Here is a 25901-nt window from a genome sequence, read left to right as displayed (position 1 = left end):
AATTTTTCCTGTGGTAGTCAATTGTGGTCAAGAGCTGTTTGGTTATAAGCATTCTTCCAAATATCTCTCTGTGCTCATCAGAACAAAGACATGTATACAGATTTAGAACAACTTAGGGGTGAGTAAATACAGACAGACATAATTTAAATTTTTGGGTGAACAAGGTGATATATACATTGTCCTTGTAAACAAGCACTTTCTGCCGCTTGATTTACACCAACAGGGTGATGAGCCCCAGAAGACTACATTATCCACAGCAAAACTCAATCCAAACATCCACGAAACCCCAAATTTCTAAGAATCTGGTTGCTCAGCATCAGTGTTGCTTAGGTCCACGTTAACTGTAGCCAGCGCTGATAATCTGATGTTCCTCTTGACTGGCACATAAAGCCGCCAGGACATGTGGCATGGGGCTGGCGCCAGGCTGAGCTTCAGTGGACACCTTCACCAGCCTCCTGCAGAAACGCTCAGCTCGTGGCAGCAGTGGGAAAAACACTCTCTCTCTCGCCGGAGTGGAATGAGACCACCGCACCGTAAACAAGCTCCCCTACACTCTGGCTCAGACTCTCCTGTCATAGGGCTGAAGATCTATAAACAGGCTTTATGAGGCCCTGGTGGCTGTGGTCAAGCAGCAGGCGAACCAGTTCTCAGGCTGGAGCACTACACCTAATATATGACAGCCGAACGCCACAACAAAGTGGCCATTCTGAATGCTGATGAATTTACTGAGCCGAAGGTGTGGGTGATCTGGTCAAGCAGTCAAAGACTCGGGCTTCCAGAGATCCCCGGAGGCCGGTTTCAGAGATGGCTGGCACGGCGCACTGTAAATTTCATACATTATATTACAGCTGTACTCTGTTCATTATGACTAATACATCATAAAGTCTCTGCTGTTTCACAGAGGAGCCTGCTGCCAAGCTACCACTATTTTCCATCTAAAAAAAGCAAGAGATGCTAGGTCTTACTCAAGGTGAAACGTTTACCTTTAAGGGTTTATTGATATAGTATTTGTTTGTTTGTTTATTTTTCATCTTTATTATGTCTGCCAACTTGCACAAGGCTCAGAATGCATTGGTGGCCTGAAGCAAGAAGGAATGAATAATGAAAATAGATCAATAGCCTAGAGACTTGTAAAGATCGACACAACAATTATATGAAATAATTCAGCAATAGAATTCAAATTTGAAGCCAATGTAATTTCATTAATATACATTTAAAATAATCAATGTCAGGCACTTTTCTGGGACAGACACTTTCCTTGACATTGAGTGTTGCTGCCCTCTAACGGTTCTAGTTGTTAATCGCTAGTATCGCTTACATCAAATTATTGTAGAAATTAAAAGTCGTGCAATTCGAGAATTTGGGGACTTTGGTATTTGATCTGCTTCATATTGCGAGCAAACTTAATAAATGCATTGAATAAATAGCCCATATTACGTGGTAGCCTACTTTTGGCCACATCTGATGATCTTTACTAAATGTAGTGCTATTTCTGAAATAAACTGGTGCAAGAAAAACGAGATCGGGAGAGTTATTTTGTCTTCTTTAAAAAGACTGAAAGCAAAAACTTTCTTGTACACTATATAATAGTGCATTAATGCACGAATTAAGCTGCACCTGCAGTAATATTAAATCAGCCAGCAAGGGGGCGCATTCAACTCAGGGAAATAGAGCTGAAACGTAAAGAAACGTTTACGCACATAACAAAATGTCAAATAATGCGAAAATATAGCAACATTTAATTACATATTACCTTAAATAGAATTCATGTAATAATAAGTATGAAATTGTGTTTTTTTTGCCAGAATTCTTATAGGTTGCATTATTGGGGGAATATACGGCGTCTCATGCCTTTCCTGAACAGGGAATGGTCCTTGGGAAACTGACTATCATCACTTGCCCAAAAAAACAACTTACTCCACATCCAGAGGTAGGCTATTCCGTGAGCACAAGTGCCGGAAGGGGCCAGCTGCAAAAGTCCTCTTTAATTATGATTAATATAGAGACAAACCCTTTGAGAAATGTCAGCATATGAACATCGTTTCAATGTGAGCAAGTAGTCAAAACTATTCCGAGACATCCAAAAGAAAACGGGTCGTCTGACTCCCATAGGGAGCAATCATGTTACTCTTTGACCCTGACTAATCCGCTGCCAAATCTCTGAACATGAGTTGACAAAGAAAACTGTTATTCCCTGAGAAATGGAAGACAAATGATGTGATGACAAAAGGCACAAAATATTTTAAGGATTAATTGATGTTAGTTTGACTAAATTACATTTCTGTATGCAACATATTTTCAATTAAATTTAATTTCCCAATGTTATCAAGTCTGTAGCGTTTATGCACTAATAAATGAAGTCTAATTACTGCATTGAAAGGATTAGGAAAAGATTTCTTATTTAATTAAATATTGAAATCAATGATTTGATTTAATTGGTTAAATACAACACTTTTGAAAATAATGTTTCAGCTAGTCATAAAGCGTGTCCCCGCGGTTAGCGTTATTAAAAAGGTTCTGTTTTGTTTTAAAAAAGAACCTTTTTTTAAAGAACAGTCTTATATTTTATAGTCTTTTTACACTACAAAGAAGCGTTTGTGCAATAGAAAGGTCCTGCGAATTTTAATGTTCTTTATAAAACCATAGATGACGACTAACTTTCTAGGAACCTTTATTTTTTAACAGTGACGCTGTTAGGCACAACACATCCAGCAAACGCTTTGAAAACACTGCACATCAATGAGTATGAAATAGCTTATACTGTAGGCCTACTGTTTTAAGAAATTAATATGCTTTATTAATATAGCCTACATTATTTTAATGTATGTTAAATACTATGATTTGAACATCAGATAATTTGACACAAAAGTTGACCTGGTGTTGTAAGAGTATACAACAATAATAAATACACAAAACACATATTTTTAACATTGCTTGTGATTATCGAAAGGGGAAGATATATATATATATAGCATAATGTAACATTTAAATAAGCGTTTGAATAACATATAGGGCCCAAATACCATTGAATATTTTAGTAGATATGTGAATGTTTCAAATTATTGGTGAAAAGTCAAAATAATTCTTTTTAAAGAACGAATGTCACAATCACACATTTTTGACTTGTATTTTATTGTTTACATATTTTTTAGAAGACGACAGATTTAGTTGCGGAGGGCCTAAATGATTTTCAATGCAAAGTAACGCATCTTTAGCAGAGCAAAAAAAAAGATGATAGCGATAACAATGAAAGGCGCTATTAAAAATATATAAAGAAATCATTTTGCTAAATGTCACAACTGCCACGTCCTCAAAATCGTGCTACATTTACCACCATTATTTAAACTCTCCAGATCTCCCTACATGAGCTTCCATCTTGAAGGTGTTAAATTTGGAAGTGATTGACAAGGATGAAGAGCGGCGGAAAGACCCATGCAGGTCCTGTTTTCAGTATACATCCTCTCATCACTGCAGCAGGAATGACTCATTCAGATAACACTCATCTCACCCCTTTGCCCCATCGTTTCCTAAACAGGTCGGCCTACAGGAAGTTTTCAAGAACGCTTATCCCACTCTTTATCTGCTCTAAACGCGCTGTTGAAAGACAAAACTAGATGCAGTTTCTCAGCGCGTGACGTTGTGTCTTCTTCTCTCGGCCATGTAGCCTGTCATAATATTTATTTCAGAGGTGCATCAAACAAGACGAATTATTCCACACCGCTTCGACCCATCCCTGTTTCTGAAAAACTTAGTAAACTCTCCGAAACATTTGAAAGTTTTAGCTCCATCCGTCATAAGGGATCGTGTCCCTAACTGCAGTGGCGCTCGAGGGGAGGAGATGGTTAATAAATCATCTTGATAAAAAGCAGTTTCCATAAGCTGTGCAGCCCGTTTACTTTATTTCACCAATTATTGCAGCGATGGACAGGGGAGTGTTGATTCGCTCATACAGAAAAGTGCTTACGTTCATTTATCAGAAACGCCTATCCTGAGACTCAGACATACAGATTTTCTTCAAAACTATAAACATGAAGCTCTAGAGCAGACACGCACCATTTACTCTGCAGCATTAACTGTTACAGATAAAACAAACGATAATTCTGTCTGTCTCCTCTGCACAAGCACGACCGATGACTAATACCAGCTCTTCTTTCCATCCAGAGGAACGGCACCAGTCCTGCTTGTTGCAAAAAAAACCCCACAGAATTACACTTTACATTAATGTGGTCATGTTACAGTGTAATTACATAAGTATAGAGCAATAATAAGGAAGTCACCAAATTGATGACGTTTCACTGAAAGATCATTTTAAACAGACATTTTGTGCAGTCACAATGTTTGTTTTTAGCAGTAGAAAAAATACAAGGTGATGATAAAGCTTAAATATCCACTTTGCCAATTCTCACTTTATCTCTTCTCCTTTAATGTGTCGTTTGGGGACATGCTTGTTATCAATTGCTGTTATTATTATTATATCAAATAAAGTAAATTAATATCCTTTTCTGCTGCATTGCAACAATGCAAACTTGTGAAAATGTGCTGCAGAAATGTTTAAAACGTAACTTATTTGTAACATTCACCCGTAAAATAATTTTCAAGTATAACAAGGTGCCCTACGTGTCACAAGTGTACAAAAGCAACTTCCGGTATGTGTGTCTATATTTTAGATGAATTACCACGTGTCCCTCTTCTGCTGCGGCTGTTCGGCGTGGGTGGGTTTCTGGTTTGTTGTCATCTGTTATCACGTCTTGATAACAAACCCAGTGGCACCAGAATCTTTCAGTGGTAGACAGTTGGGTTTGTCATTGGAGGTTTCAGGTTCCAGCAGTGGCACTGTCTAATGCCCTGGAGAAAACTCTTCCTTGGCCTGTAGTTTCCCTTTGGATTAAGCAATTAAGCGAAAAGCAAACAAACCCTGCACGCAATTTTGTGCTCAGTGTCGGAAGGGCCATTTAGAACCTATTATAAATGATAGAAGTGATTCATGTATAACTGACATACTTGAAAATGCAAGAACATTTGCTACATGGTATTAGCACGAACAATTACGCACAACACAAACGTATAGGCGTAAAAATGTGACTTCGTTTGGATTTGGACTGTAGGCCTACTATTACATTCGAAGAACTTAAAACACAATCTGATTTTTTTCTATAATTATTTTATTAAAAGTTTCTATAATTGGAGGATGTTTTTAATGCACGCACGAACAATGACGCACAACACAAATTTAGGCCTAAAAATGTGACTTCGTTTGGATTTGGACTATGCCTAAGAACTTTAAACACAATCTGATTTTTTTCTATATTTATTTTATTAAAAGTTTCTATAATTGGACGATGTTTTAATGCATGGACGAACAATTACGCACAACACAAACGTAGGCCTAAATTGTGACTTCGTTTGGATTTGGACTATAGTCCAAGAACTTTAGACACAATCTGATTTTTTCTATAATTATTTTATTAAAAGTTTCTATAATTGGAGGATGTTTTTAATGCATGGACTTGTATGGATAGACTATCTAACAATAAATTATAATATAATGCGTCACTAAAATATAACTGGCCAATGAAACGCTGAGAAACGGTTTACTCGGTGTTGACCCCGCCCTTCCGCCTCCCTACAGCATGCCGTCACTGCGACCTACCTTAGACCTCAAAAGTGTGTTAAGAGGGGTCTATTGGAAAGATGAAAGTGCGTATATACCTCCAAACACAACAGATTATCCCTATTCATTAAGCGGCTAGACATCCTGATAAATGCCAACTGGATTGCTCGTGGGGGACAAGCTGAAGAGGACTCTCATTATTCCATGGCAATGTTTTCCAGCCAGATGACTTCCACTCCTTTCTCAGTGCGGGACATACTAAACCTGGAGCAGAATCAGGAGGACATGGTCTCTTTGGACATGTCTCAGCGGCTGGACAGTAGCCTTATTCCTACATCATCCTGCATGCTGTCAACTTTTAAACAAGAGCAGTTCATGGAAATGCCATCCGGTGCCTCTCTTTTTAGCGAAGACCTTCAGGAGGACAAAGCCAACAAAAACGGCTCTCTGAACTTTAACACCGCTGCCTTTTATGGGAAGAATTACTTAGAAATGGACTATGTTAAAGACGCAAAGACGGATGACACATTTGAGGAAAAAGAGAAAAAGGGTGAGTTTCTTATTAACTAGATTTTTTTATTAAATTGAAATAGCCTATACCACCGAATTAAACCGTATTTGAATGTATAAAATAATAAGTATTGTTATAAATTACAGGTCAGTGAGTGTCTTGGTATTTTATGTTTTGTCATTTTAATTTCGTCTTGTATAACTCTAAAGGCCTACAAACAACGTAACGCCTTTCATGCGTTCTCAGTTGGTTTGCATTTGTCATATCTTCCCTCTGGTCTAATAAATGTGATTTTTTTCTCAGACATCAGCTGCTCTCAAGAAGAGCCGAGCGAGGATCTTAAACTGGAGGATCCCGATCGTCCCAAACAGAGGAAACGAAGGAAGCCTCGCGTCCTCTTCTCTCAAGCGCAGGTGTACGAGCTCGAGCGACGCTTCAAGCAGCAGAAATATCTCTCTGCTCCTGAGAGAGATCATCTGGCCAATGTGCTCAAACTCACCTCCACGCAGGTGAAAATCTGGTTTCAGAACAGACGCTATAAGTGTAAAAGACAGCGCCAGGATCAGACCCTGGAGATGGTGGGCATCGCCCCTCCAAGACGCATCTCCGTGCCTGTTTTGGTTCGAGACGGGAAGCCCTGCTTGGGAGACACGTCCACTTACAACACCTCGTACAATGTGGGAATCAATCATTTCACCTATAACACGTACCCGGCGTTTAGTAATTTCCCGAGTCCAGGCAACACGAACTACTCATGCAACTACCCATCGAGTATGCCGACCATCCCGTCCTCACAGTCAAACAGTAATTACGTGAACTTTGGAGTTGGGGATCTAAATAACGTCCAGGCATCATTTCAGTCCAGCAGCGGGGTATCATCGTTACATGGCATCCGGGCTTGGTGAAATGGACGATAGACGAACTGCATGTGTTATTTCAGTATATCATTGTGATTATTAATGATAGTTTACTGAAAAGCAGATCCAGTGGGATGATTTTTGTTTGTTTAAGCTTGCTTTTAAATAGATGATCAGATACACGTTATACGTTCGTTTTCACGCTTTGATATCTCCCATTAAACGCTGTATAAATAACTTGATTGCACTTGAGTTAAATTATGAAAAATTAAAAATCAACCACAGAACATGCAGGAGCCTATTTATGATTTTTCACTCGATGTATTATGCGCCCCTTTCAACCTTCAAATAGGGGGAAATTACAAAATTTGTAACTTTCTTTCTTTCTTCGTTTTAATTGAAGATCAGAGTTATTTTTGTGTGTAACACATACAGACTGAAACTTTATCATACTATAACAAAAAATAGCACGGTACAAAAAGTATGATAATACTCCATATTAATGCATTTCTTTTCATTGTGTAAATTACCAGAAGCATGTAGATCGCATAAATAATACGTAAAAAATGTGTTATTATTCATTGGTCTGTGAGGGTTTGATTTGTATTTTTTTATAATAAAAACTGCAAGAATGTATGCATTTATCATTTCGTTTGTAGGCTATATAGCAAAGTATCAGTAACATTTTAACTTAAAACAATAAAACTATTATTATTATTATTATTATTATTATATAATAAACCATTTTTATTATTTTATTTTTCTCATTATTATTATGACTATTATTATTTTTATTAGTAGTACACTGCAAAAAGTGATGTGTTAAAAATGACACATGTTGTGTCAAATTTTAACACATGTAGGGAGTGTGTTCAGGGACAACACATGTTGTGTCAAATTTAACACAATATGTGTGCAAGCCATTTTAACACACAAATTGTGTCAGATAATTTAACACACAAATGCGTGTTTTTAAGCAATTAATGTGTTACCATGTAAAATATTTTTAGTTTTAAAATTACGCCCTCCCTTCAGGAGATAACACATTTACTGTGTTAATCTTTCCAGGGGTATTTTTTTTTAATAAAATGCACACTATGTGTGTAGAAAACTACACAGCATGTGTCATTATACTATTAACACAGTGATGTGTGTTGTTTTTTAACACATCAGTTTTTGCAGTGCAGTAGTAGTAGTAGCAAATAATAAAGGAGAATAATAAAGAATAAAAGAATAATTAGGCTATATATTCAGTAATTCGTATTTAGGCTAGGCTATTTGTAAAATTCGTAAAAAGTCGAACAGCCAAATAAATACAACGATTTATGTTACGACAAGCACATTAGGTTTCACACGCCACAAAAAATCATCGTCGCTTTTTAAAGTTGAATATGAGTATATTTAATACTTCAGTAACGTTTAAAAAGCTATAAAATATATTTGTATATTTAATCATTTTAATATTCAAATTAACGCGTAACATTTAGGACTTGAAATAAAACTGAATCAATGCCAAATGGTAAATGCTTTCTTGTAACTCATCAAGGTTGGATTGATTTGATGGGTCTTCAAAATAAAACTCTTTGACCTCTAGTGTGGTTTGGGTGAGAAGTTTGTCGTCTTTGCGATGACTGATGGTCCAGTTACGTGCGCCACAAGCTGAAGATACACCGACGTTAAAAATAAAGCAATGACTACACAATATTTTTTCGTGAAGTGTAGAATAGATATCCACACATGATTTTCGTATGTTTTTTAAGATGCTGTATCAGCCCTGATTGACAACACAAAAGTGCCGTGCTATAGTGTGTAGAATGGCACAATTTGCTTGACATAGAGAGGTAAGAGTGATCGGTTGTGCATGTAAAGACTTGTATGAAGGAGGGAAGGAGATCCAGATTTGCTGCCACTTCAAATGAGTAATAGATTGTCCTTGTGCATCTCTCTGGCCTCTCCACACATATCAGTAAACACAATTCCCTCTCCCTATCACAACAAAGGCTGAGCAGCATCTGCATGCACGCATTGCAATACCGCACAGGTTACTTCCTATATAACTATAATTTCAAGTCAAATATGAGGCCACTGAGAGGTAGAGAGAAAGGTCACACAGTTGCAATAGTGGCCCACTCTTCAGAGGCGTTGAAAAGAACAAGTCAGATAACACAGACACACATCTCTAAAAATAACAGACCTTGTCCTCCAGCCACAATAGCAGGAGAATGACCGAGAGAGAAAGGTAGAGAGAGAGAGCGAGAAAGAGACCAGGGATGGAATAATCAGCTTTTCCGGGTCTTATCGGAGGAAAGACAGGGTTGCATGCCTCTTTATCAGCAGAGCTCTGATTATGGCCATAGCTTTTCTGAGCTTTTCCCCCTGTGATACACCAGTTCTCTCCTGCCCAGCATAACAGCTGCTGCTTCATCGCTGCCCAGGATGTGAGTTTAACTCACCTAATTTGCCTGTCATACCGTAGGTGTTCATGTGACAGCATCCAGTTAGAGGCATTCACATGGAAAAACTGGAGGGCTACTACATCAAGGGTTAAATTCTTAGACATGAATTAAGCCTTGTCTTTAGCAGAACACCTATATCATGTGCTTTTTTTAATAAAAAAATAATGAATTACAGTTTTTTCATTAGACAAAATTTGCAATAATGTAATCGATTCCACCAAAAATGCATAACATTATTTGACATTTAACAAATACAAGTCTACCAGTAATATTTTGATGTAGAACAACCAGTTTCGTGTAACCAAACACTGGTAATTTGGTCTTTAAACAGTTAAAACATGCTGTTACCAACAATTTCATTATACATAACGCGTTTAGCTGCTTTTATAGTGCCTTTGATATAATTGTACAGCTTAGATTAAGTCTTACTTATAACCATTTGATAAATACAACAATGTTCATAAATAAAATATGTTAAGAGAATGAAATGCAACCATAATGTAGTTACAGATTTAACACTAGATTTTCTTTTTTGTGGTGACTTCATAGCATCTCAGTCTGTGCTGACACGTGCAGTTTTAGAAAAAATGAAAAAAGCTTTTAAGAAATAGTTCACTTGAAAATATGACACAAGATGAGAATTTTGAAGAATGTTGACGGAAATGTCATTATTGGGTGAACTTTCCCTTCAAGGTGTATTTCACTCCTTTTTGAAACAATGTGGATATTTAGCAGTCATCACACTCAAAAGAAAGGGAACAGTCTTTTCTTCAGAATGTATAACACTGTAGCCAAGAAGAGAGCGAGAGCCAGGAAAATAAGCAGCTTATCTGTAAGTTCCCGCCGATTGTACTTAATGATGAGTTTTCGGCCCAGCTGTATGGTTCCTGACATAGCCTTAAACTCTTCGTGGGTTTCCAGCACTGTTCTTGATGAAGTTGCTACAGGAAAACAAACCAAGTGTTAACATTCAGACAACTACACAAAGACCACAGTTTCTTTTATTCAAAATATAATTCACCTGTAAATGTTTTATTCTCAGTCCCTCTGCATCCAGTCTTTAGATCTTAACTCACCTAGTGTGCTCATGGCCTCCTCGCTCTGCTGAACCTGCTGTGACATCATCCGACTGATGTTCATCAAACTCTCTGTGATGTCACTGGAGGTCTGAGCCAGACTCTCTTTTGTCATTTTTCTGATTATGTGGACAGAGATTTTAGCCCATTAGAATAACCAACCTAAAAGACAGTATTTAAAATGGTCTGCTGTAAGCTTATTAATACTTACCTATGCCTTACAGACATGTTCTTTGAATTTAACAAATCTTCTTTCTCCAACTGATCAATGGACAGTTTAGAGGCAAGATTTGCCTTTCTCCAAGCCGTCTGATTACTGCAAAAGGAACATTGCTCATTTGAGACGCAATGCATGCTCTTTCATGCTATTTAAACAGTGATAAGCATTGCATTTACAAATGTATTACACCACAAAATGGTGTGTTAATGAACTCAGGTTAAGTACTTAAATAATAAACAGAAGTACACTAGATAGATTGTGTAACTTAGCAGAATTACCTAAGCATTTGCTTCCGATGTCCTTCAACTTTATTGAGAAGGTCCAGCTTGTCAGATTCTTTGTCTTGTTCTTTTCCCATTTGTTCCAAATCCTGTTTTTAAAAAGTGTCACTTGTCGATATCAAATTGCCTAAAGAATTCAGTGTGTAATAAAATCACTCTTCAATAAATCTGTATCTTACCTGAATCCGTTGTCTAAGGTTGCTGAATTTCTCTTTCACTTTACAATGTAAATCTGTCAGTTTGCTTTGTGGTCCTGTACATTCACTGACATCCTGCAAAATTAAACACATAAATATGTATCAGTATCATTCTGGATACAGGAGGGAAAACCGGCGACGGAAAAAATAAAACAGTAAAAAAATACAAGTTTGCATGACTTAACACTAGTGCATTAAAGCAGTAAATGAATACAGAAATGTAATTTATTTATTAGCTTTGTGTGGGCGAAGATGCTACCTGTAATTCATTCATGTCACCAGCCTAAACTCTTATTTTATAAAGTGACTTTCTAAAATAAACAATAACATGACAAATGGTATACTATTTTAGCTTGAAAAATCCGAACAGCTTGACGTTTTTATTCATACCTGAATTAAAGCTTTTATTTCTAAATCATATTTGATGATTTCTTGTTCACATACTCGTACGTGGACATCTGCAGAAGCTGCCATCGCTGCATTCACAGTACGCTGATAACTTCCGACCCCAAAGCTAGTCAGAATTTCACAATAAAAGTCCACAACATATAAAATTATGCACAAGCGTCAGCATTTCTCAACACTATCAATGAGTGCTATTTATTTATTTGTATTCAATACTGTGCCACTATAAAATAATATATAAATAACATAATATAATCAAAAAATAATATATAAAGTTGGTTATCAAAAAATAATACATTATGCCGCGTGAATGGCTAGAAAATGAATTGTGTATCTACACGCTTAAAAAGTAAGAAGTACGTAAAAATTCACAAAAAGCAACAAAATGGTTTAGACAAAAAGTGTGTACTTGTCTTGTTGTTTTGCGCCCTCTACTGTTGATCAGGCTCAAACTTTTTCAAAGCTATAAATTATTAAACCTGCACGTGGGATAGTGGTTTCTTAATTTTAAATTCTCTGGCCCGATGGGTGTTAACAGACCGGAGTATAAGGGGCACATGTCCAAGTTTTATTTTAAAACGCATTTCACTTTTGAAACGCTTGCTTGTTATATGACATGAAAATGGACGAGAACAATGACTATAAAGGTGTAGTGTGAAACGTCCTGTGTTTGAATTAAGAGATGTAGCCTACTTGTTTTGAACGTGAGGAGTGGCAGCAGTTGTTCAGCTTCAGAGGAGTGTGTATTGAATATATCCTGCGCTACAGGTGAGGCGCGCAGTGCGCAGGAGACACTTGGAGAGCAACAGTACAGTATGAAATGATTCAACATCTCTGCGCGGTAGGTAAGCGCTTTATTGAACAATGCATTACAGAATTGCAAAAAAAAGCATTACATTTAATAACTGGAAAGCAATAGCGTGTGTAAATGAAGTTATTCATGGAGATCTGTTTCTGCAGGTGATTGTTCTAAGCAATTGAAATACCGTTCGACGTTTTAAAATAGTATATTTATGGCTTATTGTCGTTCTTTTTGTACAGTTAATCTCTCATTTCTGGACAAAAAATATTTATTATTTATTTTGAATCGCTGACAATGCTCTTTTAATATTGCCTTGACTCGTCGAAGGACACAAAGACAATTTTAACTTGTTACCAAGGTGACGAAGTGTAGGGTAATGTTAATTCTATGCTATATTCACGACAGGTTAGATGAATCTACAGTCATTCTCGTTAATTGAGACTTTACATTTACATTTAGCAGATGCTTTTATCCAAAGCGACTTACAAATGAAGTAAACAATGGGTGCAATTGGAACCACAAAAGGACAACAAAAAGCATACGAGCAACAGAACTGGCCTCATATAGCCCACCAGAGTATACAAAGCTTAATATATATATATATATATATAGAAAGCGTAGAAAAGAGATAGAAGTCAGAACTGATCGGTCAGTTAACAGCATGTTCACCTTTTTAACTAATTTTGGACTAAATTTGAAATGGATTTGGAAAGTTCAAAATGTATCAGATTTATCCTATAGTGATTCTCTAAAGTATCAACTTAATGCTTGTAATATGAGGTCTCTCGTCTCTTGTTCTTTATCCACATTTGATTTTGGAATCAATTTGTGATGTTCTGGAAGTTGTCATTAAAGTTCTGGCAAATAGTAATTGTATTTGATGTCAAACAGTGATGGTAGACAACACTTCTTGACTACATGTTTTGTTCATTTCTATACTTTATGGCAGAGGGTGGAGTAAGGTTTCCACTTTAGTAATGATTTTCCATAATGAGGAGCCTGTCTGAAGGGATTAGCTACAGCATCAGTAAAAGGATCTGCATCCGTGGGAAGTGCTGTTTGTTTAGTACTTAAAGTATGACTTATTGGTATTCATGATGAGAATTCACGAGGCCCAGGACAAATATGATTTCTAACTTCACCTCTCAAAAACAGACTTTAGTATTGGTGCTTACATTTTTTTACAACATTTATGGTTATATAGCAAAGAATTTACACAGTTATAACAGATGCTTTTATCCACAGCACAGTGTTTGCTATTCTTACCTGTGTACAATGTCATGCATTCAGTTGCTATAGCCAAGTAAAATAAATACACATGAAAAGTTGATTTCAGGATTATGATATTTACTTTTCAGATGGCTAGCATGCAATTCAGTTCATTAATAAAACAAGTTAACATAAACAGATACTCCCTTATGTTTTTAGCGAATAAAGTTTTTAGCACTATTCAGAGTTTACTTTTCTTACCCATGGTCATGACCGATGTGTATTTTGTGTTGCACGAACAATTAAACTTTTTAAATGATCAAGATGTATACACTTTATGCCTTGCAAATGGTATTTTCTTCCACAAAATGTACTTCCACCGAAAGCAACACATACACAAAATTTTTAAAACACGTCATTGAACATATTCAATCATAAAGTAAACGCTGATAAGTCAGATAAGGGCTTTGAATAAGTAGAACATTAATGACATTAAATTTCACCTTGTCCTTTTCATGTAGGTTCTCTTTGAACACATTCTTTAAAAAGTGTGTCTATGATTTAAACATAATTCGGACACAGATACTACTCTCCTTTCCTCCAATGTCAGTATTCTGAATGAATGTCTTTGTCTACAGAAATGGAGCAAACATCAGGATTCTTCACTACTATGACGTCAATGCAAGATATGGGTTTGGATTTTCCTGGACAAATATAATCTCACTGTTTTCCCCTCCAGCTTCATTCCACGATGAACATCTCAACATTCACTCTGAATCTCTCCAGTTTGACTAATGCGACAGATGTTCCTGATACTGGTCCGGTCACATGGAGAATGGCCATGATTACACTTGTAACAGTCCCACTGTCTCTCATCACCATCATTGGCAACATCCTGGTCATGATCTCATTCCGGGTCAACCCACTCCTGAGGACAGTAAGTAACTACTTCCTCTTAAGCTTGGCTGTGGCCGATGTCATTTTGGGCGCCGTTTCCATGAACCTCTACACTACCTACATCCTCATTGGCCGATGGACTTTAGGAAACCTGGCCTGCGACATCTGGTTGGCGGTGGATTACGTGGCAAGCAACGCGTCCGTTATGAACCTGCTGGCCATCAGCGTTGACCGCTACCTCTCTGTTACGAGACCTCTGACGTACCGGGCTACTAGAACGCCCAGAAGAGCCGCAGTGCTGATCGCCCTGGCATGGGGCGTCTCATTTGTGCTTTGGGCACCAGCCATTCTGTTCTGGCAGTATATCGTGGGTGAAAGGACTGTTCCGGAAGATGAGTGCTCGGTGCAGTTCTTATCTCAGCCCGTGATCACTTTCGGAACAGCCATCGCTGCCTTTTACCTGCCAGTGAGCGTCATGGTTGCGTTGTACTGGCGGGTGTACCGTGAGACAGAGAAACGCTCCCAACAGCTGGCCGGGTTGATAGCATCACAGGGGAGAGACGCTGGAAACACATCTCAGGTGGGCCCCTATGAAATGGTTAAGCCAGCTCAATTTTCAGATCTGTTTTGATTTTTGTTTATATTGCAACAGCATGTTGGGTAATATATCTTGTTATTGGATTGAAAATTGTATACACCCATGTGTATACACTATACACTTCTTTTCAACCCATTGCTGGGTATTTGGACAAAACCAAACTGGGTCACTATTGACTACCACAGTAGGAAAAGAACTACTATGGTAGTCAATAGTGACCCATTGAGTTTTAATGCAGGACCATCAGTTTGCCCGACCAATGACATATTAAAGGAATGTTGAAAGCAATACTTTGGCACACAATTTATCCAGTCTTACAAACAAGCTATATTTACATCAGATTCTTTTTATGGTTTATTTCTTCCAGAGATCTTGTACTGATTCCAGCAGCGTTGAAGATGTCAGACAGCAGACAGACGAGAGCCAGCACAGCAAGAAAACAAGAACCATCTGTCCCACCATCACCCACCGAACCGCAGCATGGTGGAAGAAAAGAGAGAGGGTCAAGATGGCCAACTCAGACACAACACACAACCATCCACAGATACACATTTCTCAAATACCAGATGAAGATGACAACAAATACATTCCACTCGTTCGCATGGATGAGACTTCAGTCCTTACTGTACAAGATACGGACTGTCAATCAGACAGCCAGCATTCACTTAATTTGCCTATCAGGCCTGTAACCACAAGTAATGGTACGTCCACACAACCCCGTTCTCCTCCCCTGACCACAGGTCCACGCTGTCTGAAAACTCGAACCTCGTCTCTGATCAGGGAGAAGAAAGCCGCCCGGACCCTCAGTGCCATCCTTCTGGCTTTCATTGTAACATGGACACCTTATAACATCATGGTTCTGGTTTCGACTTTTTGTGATGACTGTGTTCCCGAGGGTCTGTGGCAGCTGGGTTACTGGCTGTGTTATGTCAACAGCACGGTCAACCCCGTCTGCTACGCGCTCTGCAACAGACACTTTCGGGTCACGTTCAAGGCTCTGCTGCTTTGTAGGTGGAAGGAGCAGAGGAAGGGAATCAGATGGACCCCAACAGGAAATGGCTGATTTATTCAAACAGCTGGATTCTCAAAGCATTCAATGGGCAGTTCAGCGAGGATTGACCTGTCGTGAGTTCAGGAGAATCACTCATTTTATTCAAGTGCTTGTGGATTCTCCAAGATCCAAGAGATGCATCAAGTGTATCCTATGTTCAGCTTGTCTATGCATTGTGAAATCAGAGTTTTCACAGGGAAGGTAGCAGTCTTCGGGTCTCTTGAGATTTCTCGGCACAGCTGAGAAATACAAATGTAGCATTTGATCAAGTATTTTACTGTGATGCAAATGTCAATAATAAGTTCTCAAATGTATGAGTCTTGTATAGTGATAGCAGTGACAGCATTATGACATGATGTATATATAGTCTAAAACTATTTCAAACTGCATTTCATTTATTGTTGTGTATTACTATTAACAGTTTTGGGTCACATTGGATATTTGTGCTGAAGAAAATAATATGTAGCATTTTTTTAATTTAATTTGTAATGACAGCATGCACACAGACTGCAAAAAAAGACATTTTGTATATTTGTCTTGTTTTAAAAAAATCTAAAGTGACCATGCTAAAAATATCTGGGGTACAGCAAGTTATGCCATATATTTCTTGTTTTACGCATAGTCACTTTTGATTTTTTTTTCAGAAAACAAAACTTAAAAGCTAAGGTAATTTACCTGCTTCTCATGTAAATGTGTCTTGATTTAAAAATCTTTAGATATTAGTACTGAAAATAAGACATTTTTGCACTATAGAGCATAACCTATAATTTACATAACTGATCATCTTTTTCATTAACTTAAAACTTTAAATTTGATTCTCTCTATACATATACACTATGATATATACAGCCACAGAAAAAAATTAAGAGACCATTTTTCTGATTTTAAAATGTACTTTATAAAACATTGGTTGGTTGAGTAGAGTTCAAAGCGGTTATAAAATACCCCGATTTATAACTGCTGACTGCACTACATAGCCTAAATAAATATCACTTTATTTTATGAAACCTTGCTACGCATATGGAATAACTGTTTTATAAAAGCAATAAGCACCGCGAAGCAGTGGGTTACAAGTGCATTTTATAACAGCTAAGGGGGTTTTAGGCACTTCGCTTCGCATTGTGCAACAATGCCCTTAGTTGTTATAAAATGCACTGTAACCCACTGCTTCTTGCAGTGTGTTAAAGATGATCACTTTTATTTTATTCTATGAACTACTAACAATATCCACAGATTAGTCCTGTCACTTTAAGAAAGTACTCCTAAATCAGCTTGTTATGTATATAAAAGATGCTGCCAACAGAATCTGTATCTTCCATTTCAATCTCTCCACCACCATGCTCAAGACCACATAGGTTTCAAAGGATGTCAGGGACAAGATTGTAGACCTGCACAAACCTTGAATAAGCTACAGACAGAAGCTTGGTGAGAAGGAGACAACTGTTGGTGTGATTTTTTGGAAATAGAAGAAATACTAAATAACTATATCAATTGCCCTTGGTCTGGAGCTCCATGCAAGATTTCTCCAATGGAGTAAAGATGATCATGAGAAGGGTAAAGATCAGCCCAGAACTACACGGAAGAAGCTTGTTCATGATTTCAAGACAGTTGGGACCACAGTTAGCAAGCAAACCATTGGTCACACGCTATGCCACAATAGATTGAAATCCTGAAGCACCTGCAAGGTCCTCCTGCCCAAGAAGGCCCGCCTGGCTCATCTGAAGTTTGACAATGAACATCAAGATGATTCAGAAAAGGTTTGGAGAAAGTGATGTGAGACCAAAATTGACTCCTGTGTTTGGAGGGAGAGAAATGCTGACTATGACCCCAAGAACACCATCCCTACAGAGAAGCACAGTGTTGGAAACATGACGCTTTAGGGCTTTTTCTCTGCTACAGGTATACATGATGACTTCACCGCATTGAGGGGCAAAGGGACGGGCCAGTGTACCGTAAAAACTTCCTCCCCTTAACTAGATCACTGAAGATGGGTCATGGATGTGCCTTTAACATGACAAAGACCCAAAACATATTGCCAAGACAACCAAAGAGTGGCTTAAGGAGAAGCACATTAAATGTCCTAGCCAGTCTCTAGACCCTAGTCCTATAGAACCTCTGTGAAGGAGGCGAAAACTCCAATTTGCTGAGCGACAGCCAAGAACCCTTAAAGATTGACAGAGGAGTGGACTAAATGTATCCTGACACATGTGCAAACCTGGTGACCAACTATCAGAAATGTCTGACCTCTGTACTTGCCAACAAGGATTTCTCCACCAAGTACAGTTATTTTTTGCTCAGGGATCAAATACTTATTTCACTGACTGAAATGCAAATCAATTTATAATCTTTATATAAAAAAAATTCCCCTGATTTTTTATATTCTGTCTCTATCAGCTAAAATAAACCTACCATAAAAATTATAGACCCTTCATTTCTTTGTAAGCAGGCAAACTTACAAAATCAGCAGGGGATCAACTAATCATTTCCCTCACTGTATATAAATATATATATCGATACAGCTAAACATTTTACTATACTGGCAGCTGTAAAAATACATTAAACTAGCATCTGTTGCATGTGTGTTTATTATGGAAAGGGCAATACGAAAAATGTAAATAAAAAAGACAGCAAAATACGTAATTTACATTCAATACCAAATACAAAGCAACATGAAATACCAAAAACCGATACAATACTCACAATAATTCAATATGATTATTCATCAATTATGGATATGGGATATACCATATAGAAAATTCTACTACAAAAGATAACCCGCCTTATGAGAGTGTTTTTGTGTGATTAAAACATATAAATGTGTGAATCCAGAAAAAGTAGCAAAAATGAAATAATAAAAATAAAGCACCATCTCCTGGTTTTTGAATATGGACCTTGGCACAATTACTTCCTGAAAGAACTAGCAAGAAATAATTACAACACCTCTTATACAAGTAAATGTTTAAATCCATAACATCCTCAAAGGATCAAGCTATACCTTTCCACTTTGTAAACAAATGTGTTTTGAGTAAGCAATATAGAAAACAATATTTGGCAATGCAAAAACATCATCTGTACCATTACCCCAAACGTAACGGAATGTGGAAATGTTGCAAATAATGCATGAAGTACATAAAATAGCTTTTAAACGCCACCCTGTGTGTGCTCAGTCCATTTAAAACGGTGTTTATAATGTGTAAATAATGTGTAACAGTCACAGTGAAATATAAAACAGTGGCAATGTAAGGGTCAACAACTCTTCCTGCCTTTCCATATCCACCATACTGTAAAATGTCACAACGGTATAGATGTGTTTCTTTGTGTACGTGAGGGTTACGTGTTCTTCAGGATATACCGTTGTCATGGTTACTCAGTTACTCCATTGTGTTGTTCTGACTCTGATAAATGGAGGCCTTGTCCTTCAGAAGAGCCAAACACAGGTGACAACTCCAGCTTCCTGTAAACATGATTAAAGCCACATGTAAATAATCAGCCTATAGCTTGCTTTGGATGATATGGAAAAAATTTAATCTTACTCCATATTTTACATAATATACTGCTGTAATAGAGTTGCTGTAATCTGTGTTCACATGATCATTGATTTTTACCTTCTGGGGGGTCAGACATGGGTGGGCTCAGGCAGTACATGTGATATCCTCTATCACAGTCATCACAGAAGAGAAGCTGGTCCTGAAGAGGGTTAAACAGGTCAGCTCCTATAATCTACAGTACTTGTACTGTACACACATACAGCCACGGAAAAAATTAAGAGACCTGTTTTTCTGAATTTACTATTAATAGGTATGTGTTTAGGTAAAATTATCATTGTTTCATTCTGTGAACTACTAACAATAATCCTCCCAAATTTCAAATAAATATATTGTTTCTATTTGCAGAAAATGAAAACTGGAGAAACAGGTCAAAAGAAAAGATGCTTTGTATTTTTTCAGACCTCAAATACTGCAAAGAAAACATGTACATGTATTTCGGAAAAGTTAAAAACGACGTTTTTATGGGATGACCTTGATTTTCATCACAGTTTTCATGTGTCTTGATATACTGTCAGTCTTTCACATCGCTGTTTGATTTTGTTGAAATTCAACAGACACTGGACTGGAATGACCACCATACATCTAGAAATACTGACTGAATGAAAATTTTAAATGGTCTCTTAATTTTTTCAACAGCTATATTTATAAATGTTACAAACCTAGTTAGTCAGAAACTGTATTAACGCAACACACTGACGTGAGTGATACACTAAATAAAGAGTAAACCTCCTGTGAAAATCAGATTACCAGAACAGTAAATTCCAGGTGTAAACAATGATCTGGTATGATAACGGTAGGTGTAAACATGGCCTTGATTCTCAACTCACATCATTCTCGGATGTACCACAAACATTGCAGCACTTGCACTCAATACACTGCCAGCGGTAAGTCTTCACAGCTGCCATCATCACGGCGGTGAACTGCAGACATGACGGATGCCCTGAGGAATGGTCAAATAAACAAAATGTTTACATTGTCTGCGTCTGATCACTGAAGCTTTGATATCTGCATGACTGATGTCTCTATACCTGAACGTCCACAGTCAGAGCAGGACACCAGCTCTTCAGACTGGCCTGTTTTCTGGTTCATGTTGGAATCGCCCAGGCAGAAGTCACAGTAGTCATTGGGTAATGCCAGGCCATTTGGACCTTTCTTAGGGGCTGAAAGAAAGATTGGGTCTGTTATGTGGCTTTATTTCATGTAGCAATTTGAAATGCCAGACTATCCAGATCGATGTTGTAATCCACGTGGTTAAAGGCGGGGTAACCGATTTCCGAATTACTCTTTAGACAACTGAGTCGGGCCGAGTACCAAAACAGCCTTGTAGCCAATCAGCAGTAAGGTGCACAGTGCACAGGACGGACATTAGCCGAGACGAGCGCTGACGAAAGCGAAAGATGGGGGTAGGGGTGTGTTTGATTTGGTGATTTGAACATCAACAACGGCTAAGAGAAATTGGACACCCCGCCTTTAATATTTGTCTGGTTAAGATATCTCATGCCATTCAATATTTACTGAATAAAAACATCTGCGTAATATCTTAAATACCCCCCCCCTAAAAATACAACTTCTGGCATCATTTACTCGCCCTCTTATAGTTCCAAATCAGTATAAACTGCTTTGTTCGGATGAACACAGAAAGATATTTAGACGAATGCCTGTAACCAACCAGTTCTTGGCCACCATTGACTACCATAGTAGGAAAAATGACAATGGTGGTCAAAAGTGCCCCAGAACTGTTTTCTTTCCTACATTCTTCGAAATATCTTCTCTTGTGTTCAACAGAACAAAGAAATGCAATTTTTCCTACTATGGTAGTCCAAGAACTGTTTGGTTGCTGACATTCTTCCAAATATCTTCCTCTGTGTTAATCGAACAAAAAACATTTATACAGATTTGGAACAACTCGAGGGTGAGTAAATAAAGACAGAATTTTCATTTCTGTGTGAATGGTTCCTTTAATTCGTCTTTACAGTTCGGATGGTCATTCAGATCTAAATACGTGAATAAGGCTGAAACTCACTCTTTGTTTCTTCTCGTGGTGTAGGTGGGTGAATGTCAGGTTCATCTCGGTCCTCCCCTTCCTCATCAGCCAGGTGAGAGTGAGTATAGTGGTAACTCAAACCAGGTCTGTTCTTGTAGCGCTTTCCACAAACTATAAAAATAGTGGTGTTCAAGGAGACATATAATGATGAGTCTCAGAAACGGACTCAATGCAGGTGTGAATAAGGTTCAAAACTTTCACTTTCAAAAGTTCAATTGGATCATTTCACCCACATGTAGTTATAAATCAGAGCCCGAACATCAGCAATTGCAACGTACTCCAGTATTGGAAGCGAGGACTTGTGCATGATCACTCAGGATGAATGTAAACACTAGCATCGAGTTTGCAGTACTATGAAGCCATCCGCTTGTTATGGGATAGGTAAGGAATACCGTTTCCGGATCCAAGCCTCCACTCATTTCAATGAAAGATAGCCGTTTATGAGCACTGTTTACTTATATCAACCATTTAAGTAAAACGCTTATAAAACTACAGTCTCACTGAATCTCCAACATTAATATTTTATTAAGTGTAAAAAATAAATTGTAGTGTGGCCACTTGTGATTTCCTTATGGAGATAAAGGATGGGATAGGGGGTTTTCGGTCGTTTTAAATCATGCCATGAGTGTATATTAGCATTTTTTGTTATCTTCCTATGGCATCTGATAACGGTAAATAACATTATCAGATAACGGTATCGGAAACGGTAAAACCGGCCTTCCGGTGGTGCGTGATGTCAGGCTTAAGAAGCGGATAACTTTCACAACTCAAAGCTCCCTCCCCGGCCGACCACAAACATTTAAGAAACCAAGATGCAGAAAAGGGCCGTTCAAAACTTGTCATGGCATTCAAATCCCAATCACAAGTGCATTAGCACATGACTGCACATGTTTGCATATCAATACCTAATAAATATTCAGTGTGAAATATACCGAGGAACAGGCATCAGTCAATCATAACAGAGCTCATTTACATATACACCTCATAAAAGACCAGCATGGAAAACCTTTTATTCAAAGGTTTTAAAGGGATAGTTCAGCCAAAAATGAAAATTGTCATCATTTACTCACCTTCCAGTTGTTCCAAATCTGTATAAATGTCTTTGTTCTGATGAACACAGAGAAAGATATTTGGAAGAATGCTCATAACAACAGATCTTGCCTCCCATTGGCTCCCATAGTAGGAAAAATGTTTTGAAGAATGTAGGACAGCAAACAGTTCTGGGGCACTTTTGACTACCATTGTATTTTTTCCTACTATGGCAGTCAATGGGGGGCAAAATCTGTCTGATTATAAGCATTCTTCCAAATATCTTTCTCCGTGTTCATCAGAACAAAGAAATTTATACAGATTTGGAACAACTCGAAGGTGAGTAAATGATGACAGAATTTTCATTATTGGGTGAAGTATCCCTTTAAACGGGTCATATGGTGCGAATACGTGTTTTTCTGTGTCTTTGGTGTGTTATAAGTTGCCCATGCATGTATTAGACACGTAAAATTGCAAAAATTAAAGTGTTGGAACAAAAGATGCATTCTATCTAAAAGCAAATGCTCACCAGACCTGCCTGAAACGCCTCGTGTAACCACACCCCCACAAATCTACGTCAGTTCGTGGTATGATTTGACTAAGACCGCCCAAATGTATACGCAAGTAAGGTGGGCGTACCTGTCAGCACAATTGCTTTGGAACCTGATTTCCGTTACACGCTTGCAGTATTCCGAGCGGACTGAACAGACACGATCATCAAAAATGCTCGCGTTTCACTTCATAACACTTAAGATTAAAAAACTACTGTCTTTTGTTGGTTTAAATTATGATTTGGGTATGTGTCTAAAAATATCTCACGTATGCCCAAATCAGCAACAGGGGAACAAGGTTATTTTTCACAACTTTTGAAGGCATAGGATATGCTAGCTAACTTTGTTAGTTATACAACAAGCAGTTAACTATCGGCCAGAAACTAAAAGGAAACTGTCATCTCTTTTCCTTTAGTTCGTCCCTGGATCCATTGAGTGAGCGTGTATAGGTCGGCCAGGTTCCTGGCGTTAAAGTGAACTTTTTCAAAAACTATCGCGGTCCTGACAGCGAGTGACCTTACATGTTAAAATTTATTGGATTTTTTTCTAGTCATTGTCAAAAAGCAAGCAAACAAAACGTGCTACCTAGCATTAGTAATGCGGTCAGGGGGCTATTTCTGCCTCCACCTAAGCTCCGCCCACAAAAACGCATCACAATGTTTACTAACAGTAAAGGCGTCTATAAGCGTAACACAAAGAAAAATGCTACAGAATAGAGAAAAACACATCACAACTTACTATCACAAGCATAGGGTTTATCACGATCTTCCTGGGCAGCGGCAGCGGCTTCCATCTTCTTCTTTCCATTTCCTACCCCACGACCCTGTCAGATTAAACCATCTTCATCACACTTTTTCTCTCGACCAAAATCACGTTTCATCTTTGATTTTTGTAGTGTGCTGAATCTATTGTCCGTGACTGCAGATGTTGGCACGTTACCTTAGACTTCCCTTTTCCACGTCTTTTAGGAGTCTCTTCCTCAAAATCTTCATCATCCAGATCATCCAGGTAGTCTTCCGGCTCAAGGATTCTCTGAGATTGACAAAAAACGATCAGCCCATGCATTTATATAGAGTTAAAATAATACACAATAATAGAAAAACTCCACCATATACCTTCCTAACACGTGTGGAGCTAGTATGGCTGCTGGCTGCACTGGTTCCAGTGATCTCAGTCTGACTGGTTTCTTCCTCTGGTGGTCTGAGCTCTGTGGTTACTCTTTTATCCAGTGGTTCTCCTTTCAGTAAGGCTTCCAGACTACTCCCGTCCAACGGGGCCAACACATCTTTCTTCAACCCCAGTTCTATCTCAGCTTAGGGAAAATGATTTTTCCATTTTAATCTGGTCGTATTTAACAGTCATGATATGTTTGATGGCTCATTGAGATCAATACAGATTGTAATGAGCCAAGCTGAAGTGTATTCAAATACCAGTTTTGAGTGGAGGAAAAACCAAAGCAGGATCCTCTGGAGGATGGGCTCTTCTTTTCTTCCTCCAGCGTCGTGCAGGATACGTGTACAGCTGTCCTGGCGCAGTACCTTCAAAACCAAAATTATTAAACAAATTATTGATTGCATGTTATTGGAGACAGGGGACACAACAAAATGAGTTGGGCTGATACTGAACCTGCACTTCTATGTCTCTTTTCCATCCAGATGTAGCAATTGCTTTGAGCCACTCCAGTCTGGGAGTCCAGGAAGGGCATGAGGATACTCCTCTCAGCACACAACCGGGCATTATAACTGTGACACTGTTCCAAAGCATCTTTATAATACTGTTCTCCAAGCCTGTGGTCCAACAAACAACACAGAATAAGACAGACAAAACAGCATTAAATGTACAATCCTAACATTGGTATGGTACATACTCTCTACATGCAGGCAGAAATCGTATACTTTAACAGATCTAACTATAATTTACTTGATTATTGTTTTAGAAAAAGACACACTTTGTTGTTTTGCGGGATACTGTTACATTTAGTGCGCCACAGCGTGCTGATATGCAAACAATGGAGTTCAATAGTGCCCAGTGTTGTGCAATAACAAAGACAACAATAAAAACGATAGAAAAATAAACATAAGTCTACTTACATAGTTGTACAAAGGAGTGTACAATGGACGCAATCTAAGCATCAACCAACTGGTGTAAGTAATTTTAAAAGAAGTCACGTTGTAGCGCGCTTTGATGTCACGGAAAACAATGAATGAACGAGGTGTTCGTTAGAGCTATTTGTCTAACACAATGCCGTCTTTAAACTTAGATCCGATTATCGATTTTAAAGTCACCCCAATTTACCCATGGTTTGGAAATGAGGGGATATCAATTAAATAAGGAGAAGTGCATGTACTCACACTTGAACAATATTCTCCACGGCAGTCGCCATTGTTTTGCCGTAATGTGCTGTTGTTGACTTTACTGCGCATGCGCGTTGAACATTTTTTGAACTGCGTGTACCATATGTATTTTTAAACGAAAGATTTGGTCTTGACAACATAGTTGGGCACTGAAGATAAAAATGGTACAACTGTGTTATGAATACAAAATGTCAAACGAAAGTA

The 25901-nt window shown here is 38.1% G+C and overlaps 4 protein-coding genes across 5 annotated transcripts; 2 read left to right on the top strand and 2 right to left on the bottom strand.

The window, feature by feature from the left end:
- Positions 1–5815: 5815 nt before the first annotated feature.
- On the top strand, positions 5816–7104 carry nkx2.5 (NK2 homeobox 5). The gene is made up of 2 exons (XM_057350078.1): positions 5816–6161; positions 6426–7104. Exons 1-2 carry the CDS (start codon positions 5816–5818, stop codon positions 7025–7027), a joined length of 948 nt encoding a protein of 315 aa, XP_057206061.1. The 3' UTR covers positions 7028–7104.
- A 2460-nt stretch (positions 7105–9564) lies between these two features.
- On the bottom strand, positions 9565–11707 carry bnip1a (BCL2 interacting protein 1a). The gene is made up of 6 exons (XM_057348810.1): positions 11600–11707; positions 11192–11284; positions 11010–11101; positions 10723–10827; positions 10512–10630; positions 9565–10376 (listed from the first exon to the last, which is right to left on the bottom strand). Exons 1-6 carry the CDS (start codon positions 11681–11683, stop codon positions 10180–10182), a joined length of 690 nt encoding a protein of 229 aa, XP_057204793.1. The 5' UTR covers positions 11684–11707; the 3' UTR covers positions 9565–10179.
- Positions 11708–13700: 1993 nt separating this feature from the next.
- On the top strand, positions 13701–16966 carry chrm1a (cholinergic receptor, muscarinic 1a). Its single transcript, XM_057348805.1, has 2 exons — positions 13701–15102; positions 15488–16966. The coding sequence occupies exons 1-2, from the start codon at positions 14377–14379 to the stop codon at positions 16181–16183; spliced, it is 1422 nt and encodes a 473-aa protein (XP_057204788.1). The 5' UTR covers positions 13701–14376; the 3' UTR covers positions 16184–16966.
- Positions 16967–18744: 1778 nt separating this feature from the next.
- On the bottom strand, positions 18745–25837 carry dpf2l (D4, zinc and double PHD fingers family 2, like). 2 transcript variants are annotated; one of them, XM_057348806.1, is made up of 11 exons: positions 25695–25837; positions 24970–25130; positions 24774–24881; positions 24459–24655; positions 24283–24375; positions 24082–24166; positions 21743–21874; positions 20748–20879; positions 20547–20659; positions 19777–19858; positions 18745–19625 (listed from the first exon to the last, which is right to left on the bottom strand). In XM_057348806.1, the coding sequence occupies exons 1-11, from the start codon at positions 25835–25837 to the stop codon at positions 19543–19545; spliced, it is 1329 nt and encodes a 442-aa protein (XP_057204789.1). In that variant the 3' UTR covers positions 18745–19542. The 2 variants fall into 2 exon arrangements, with proteins under 2 accessions (XP_057204789.1, XP_057204790.1); XM_057348807.1 differs by having other exon boundaries at positions 25434–25754.
- Positions 25838–25901: the final 64 nt, after the last annotated feature.

Source organism: Triplophysa rosa, linkage group LG13, assembly GCF_024868665.1.
Source record: "Triplophysa rosa linkage group LG13, Trosa_1v2, whole genome shotgun sequence".
Lineage (NCBI taxonomy): Eukaryota > Metazoa > Chordata > Actinopteri > Cypriniformes > Nemacheilidae > Triplophysa > Triplophysa rosa.
The sequence above is the reverse complement of the archived record's forward strand: the minus strand, read 5'-3'. Positions and strand labels throughout refer to the sequence as shown.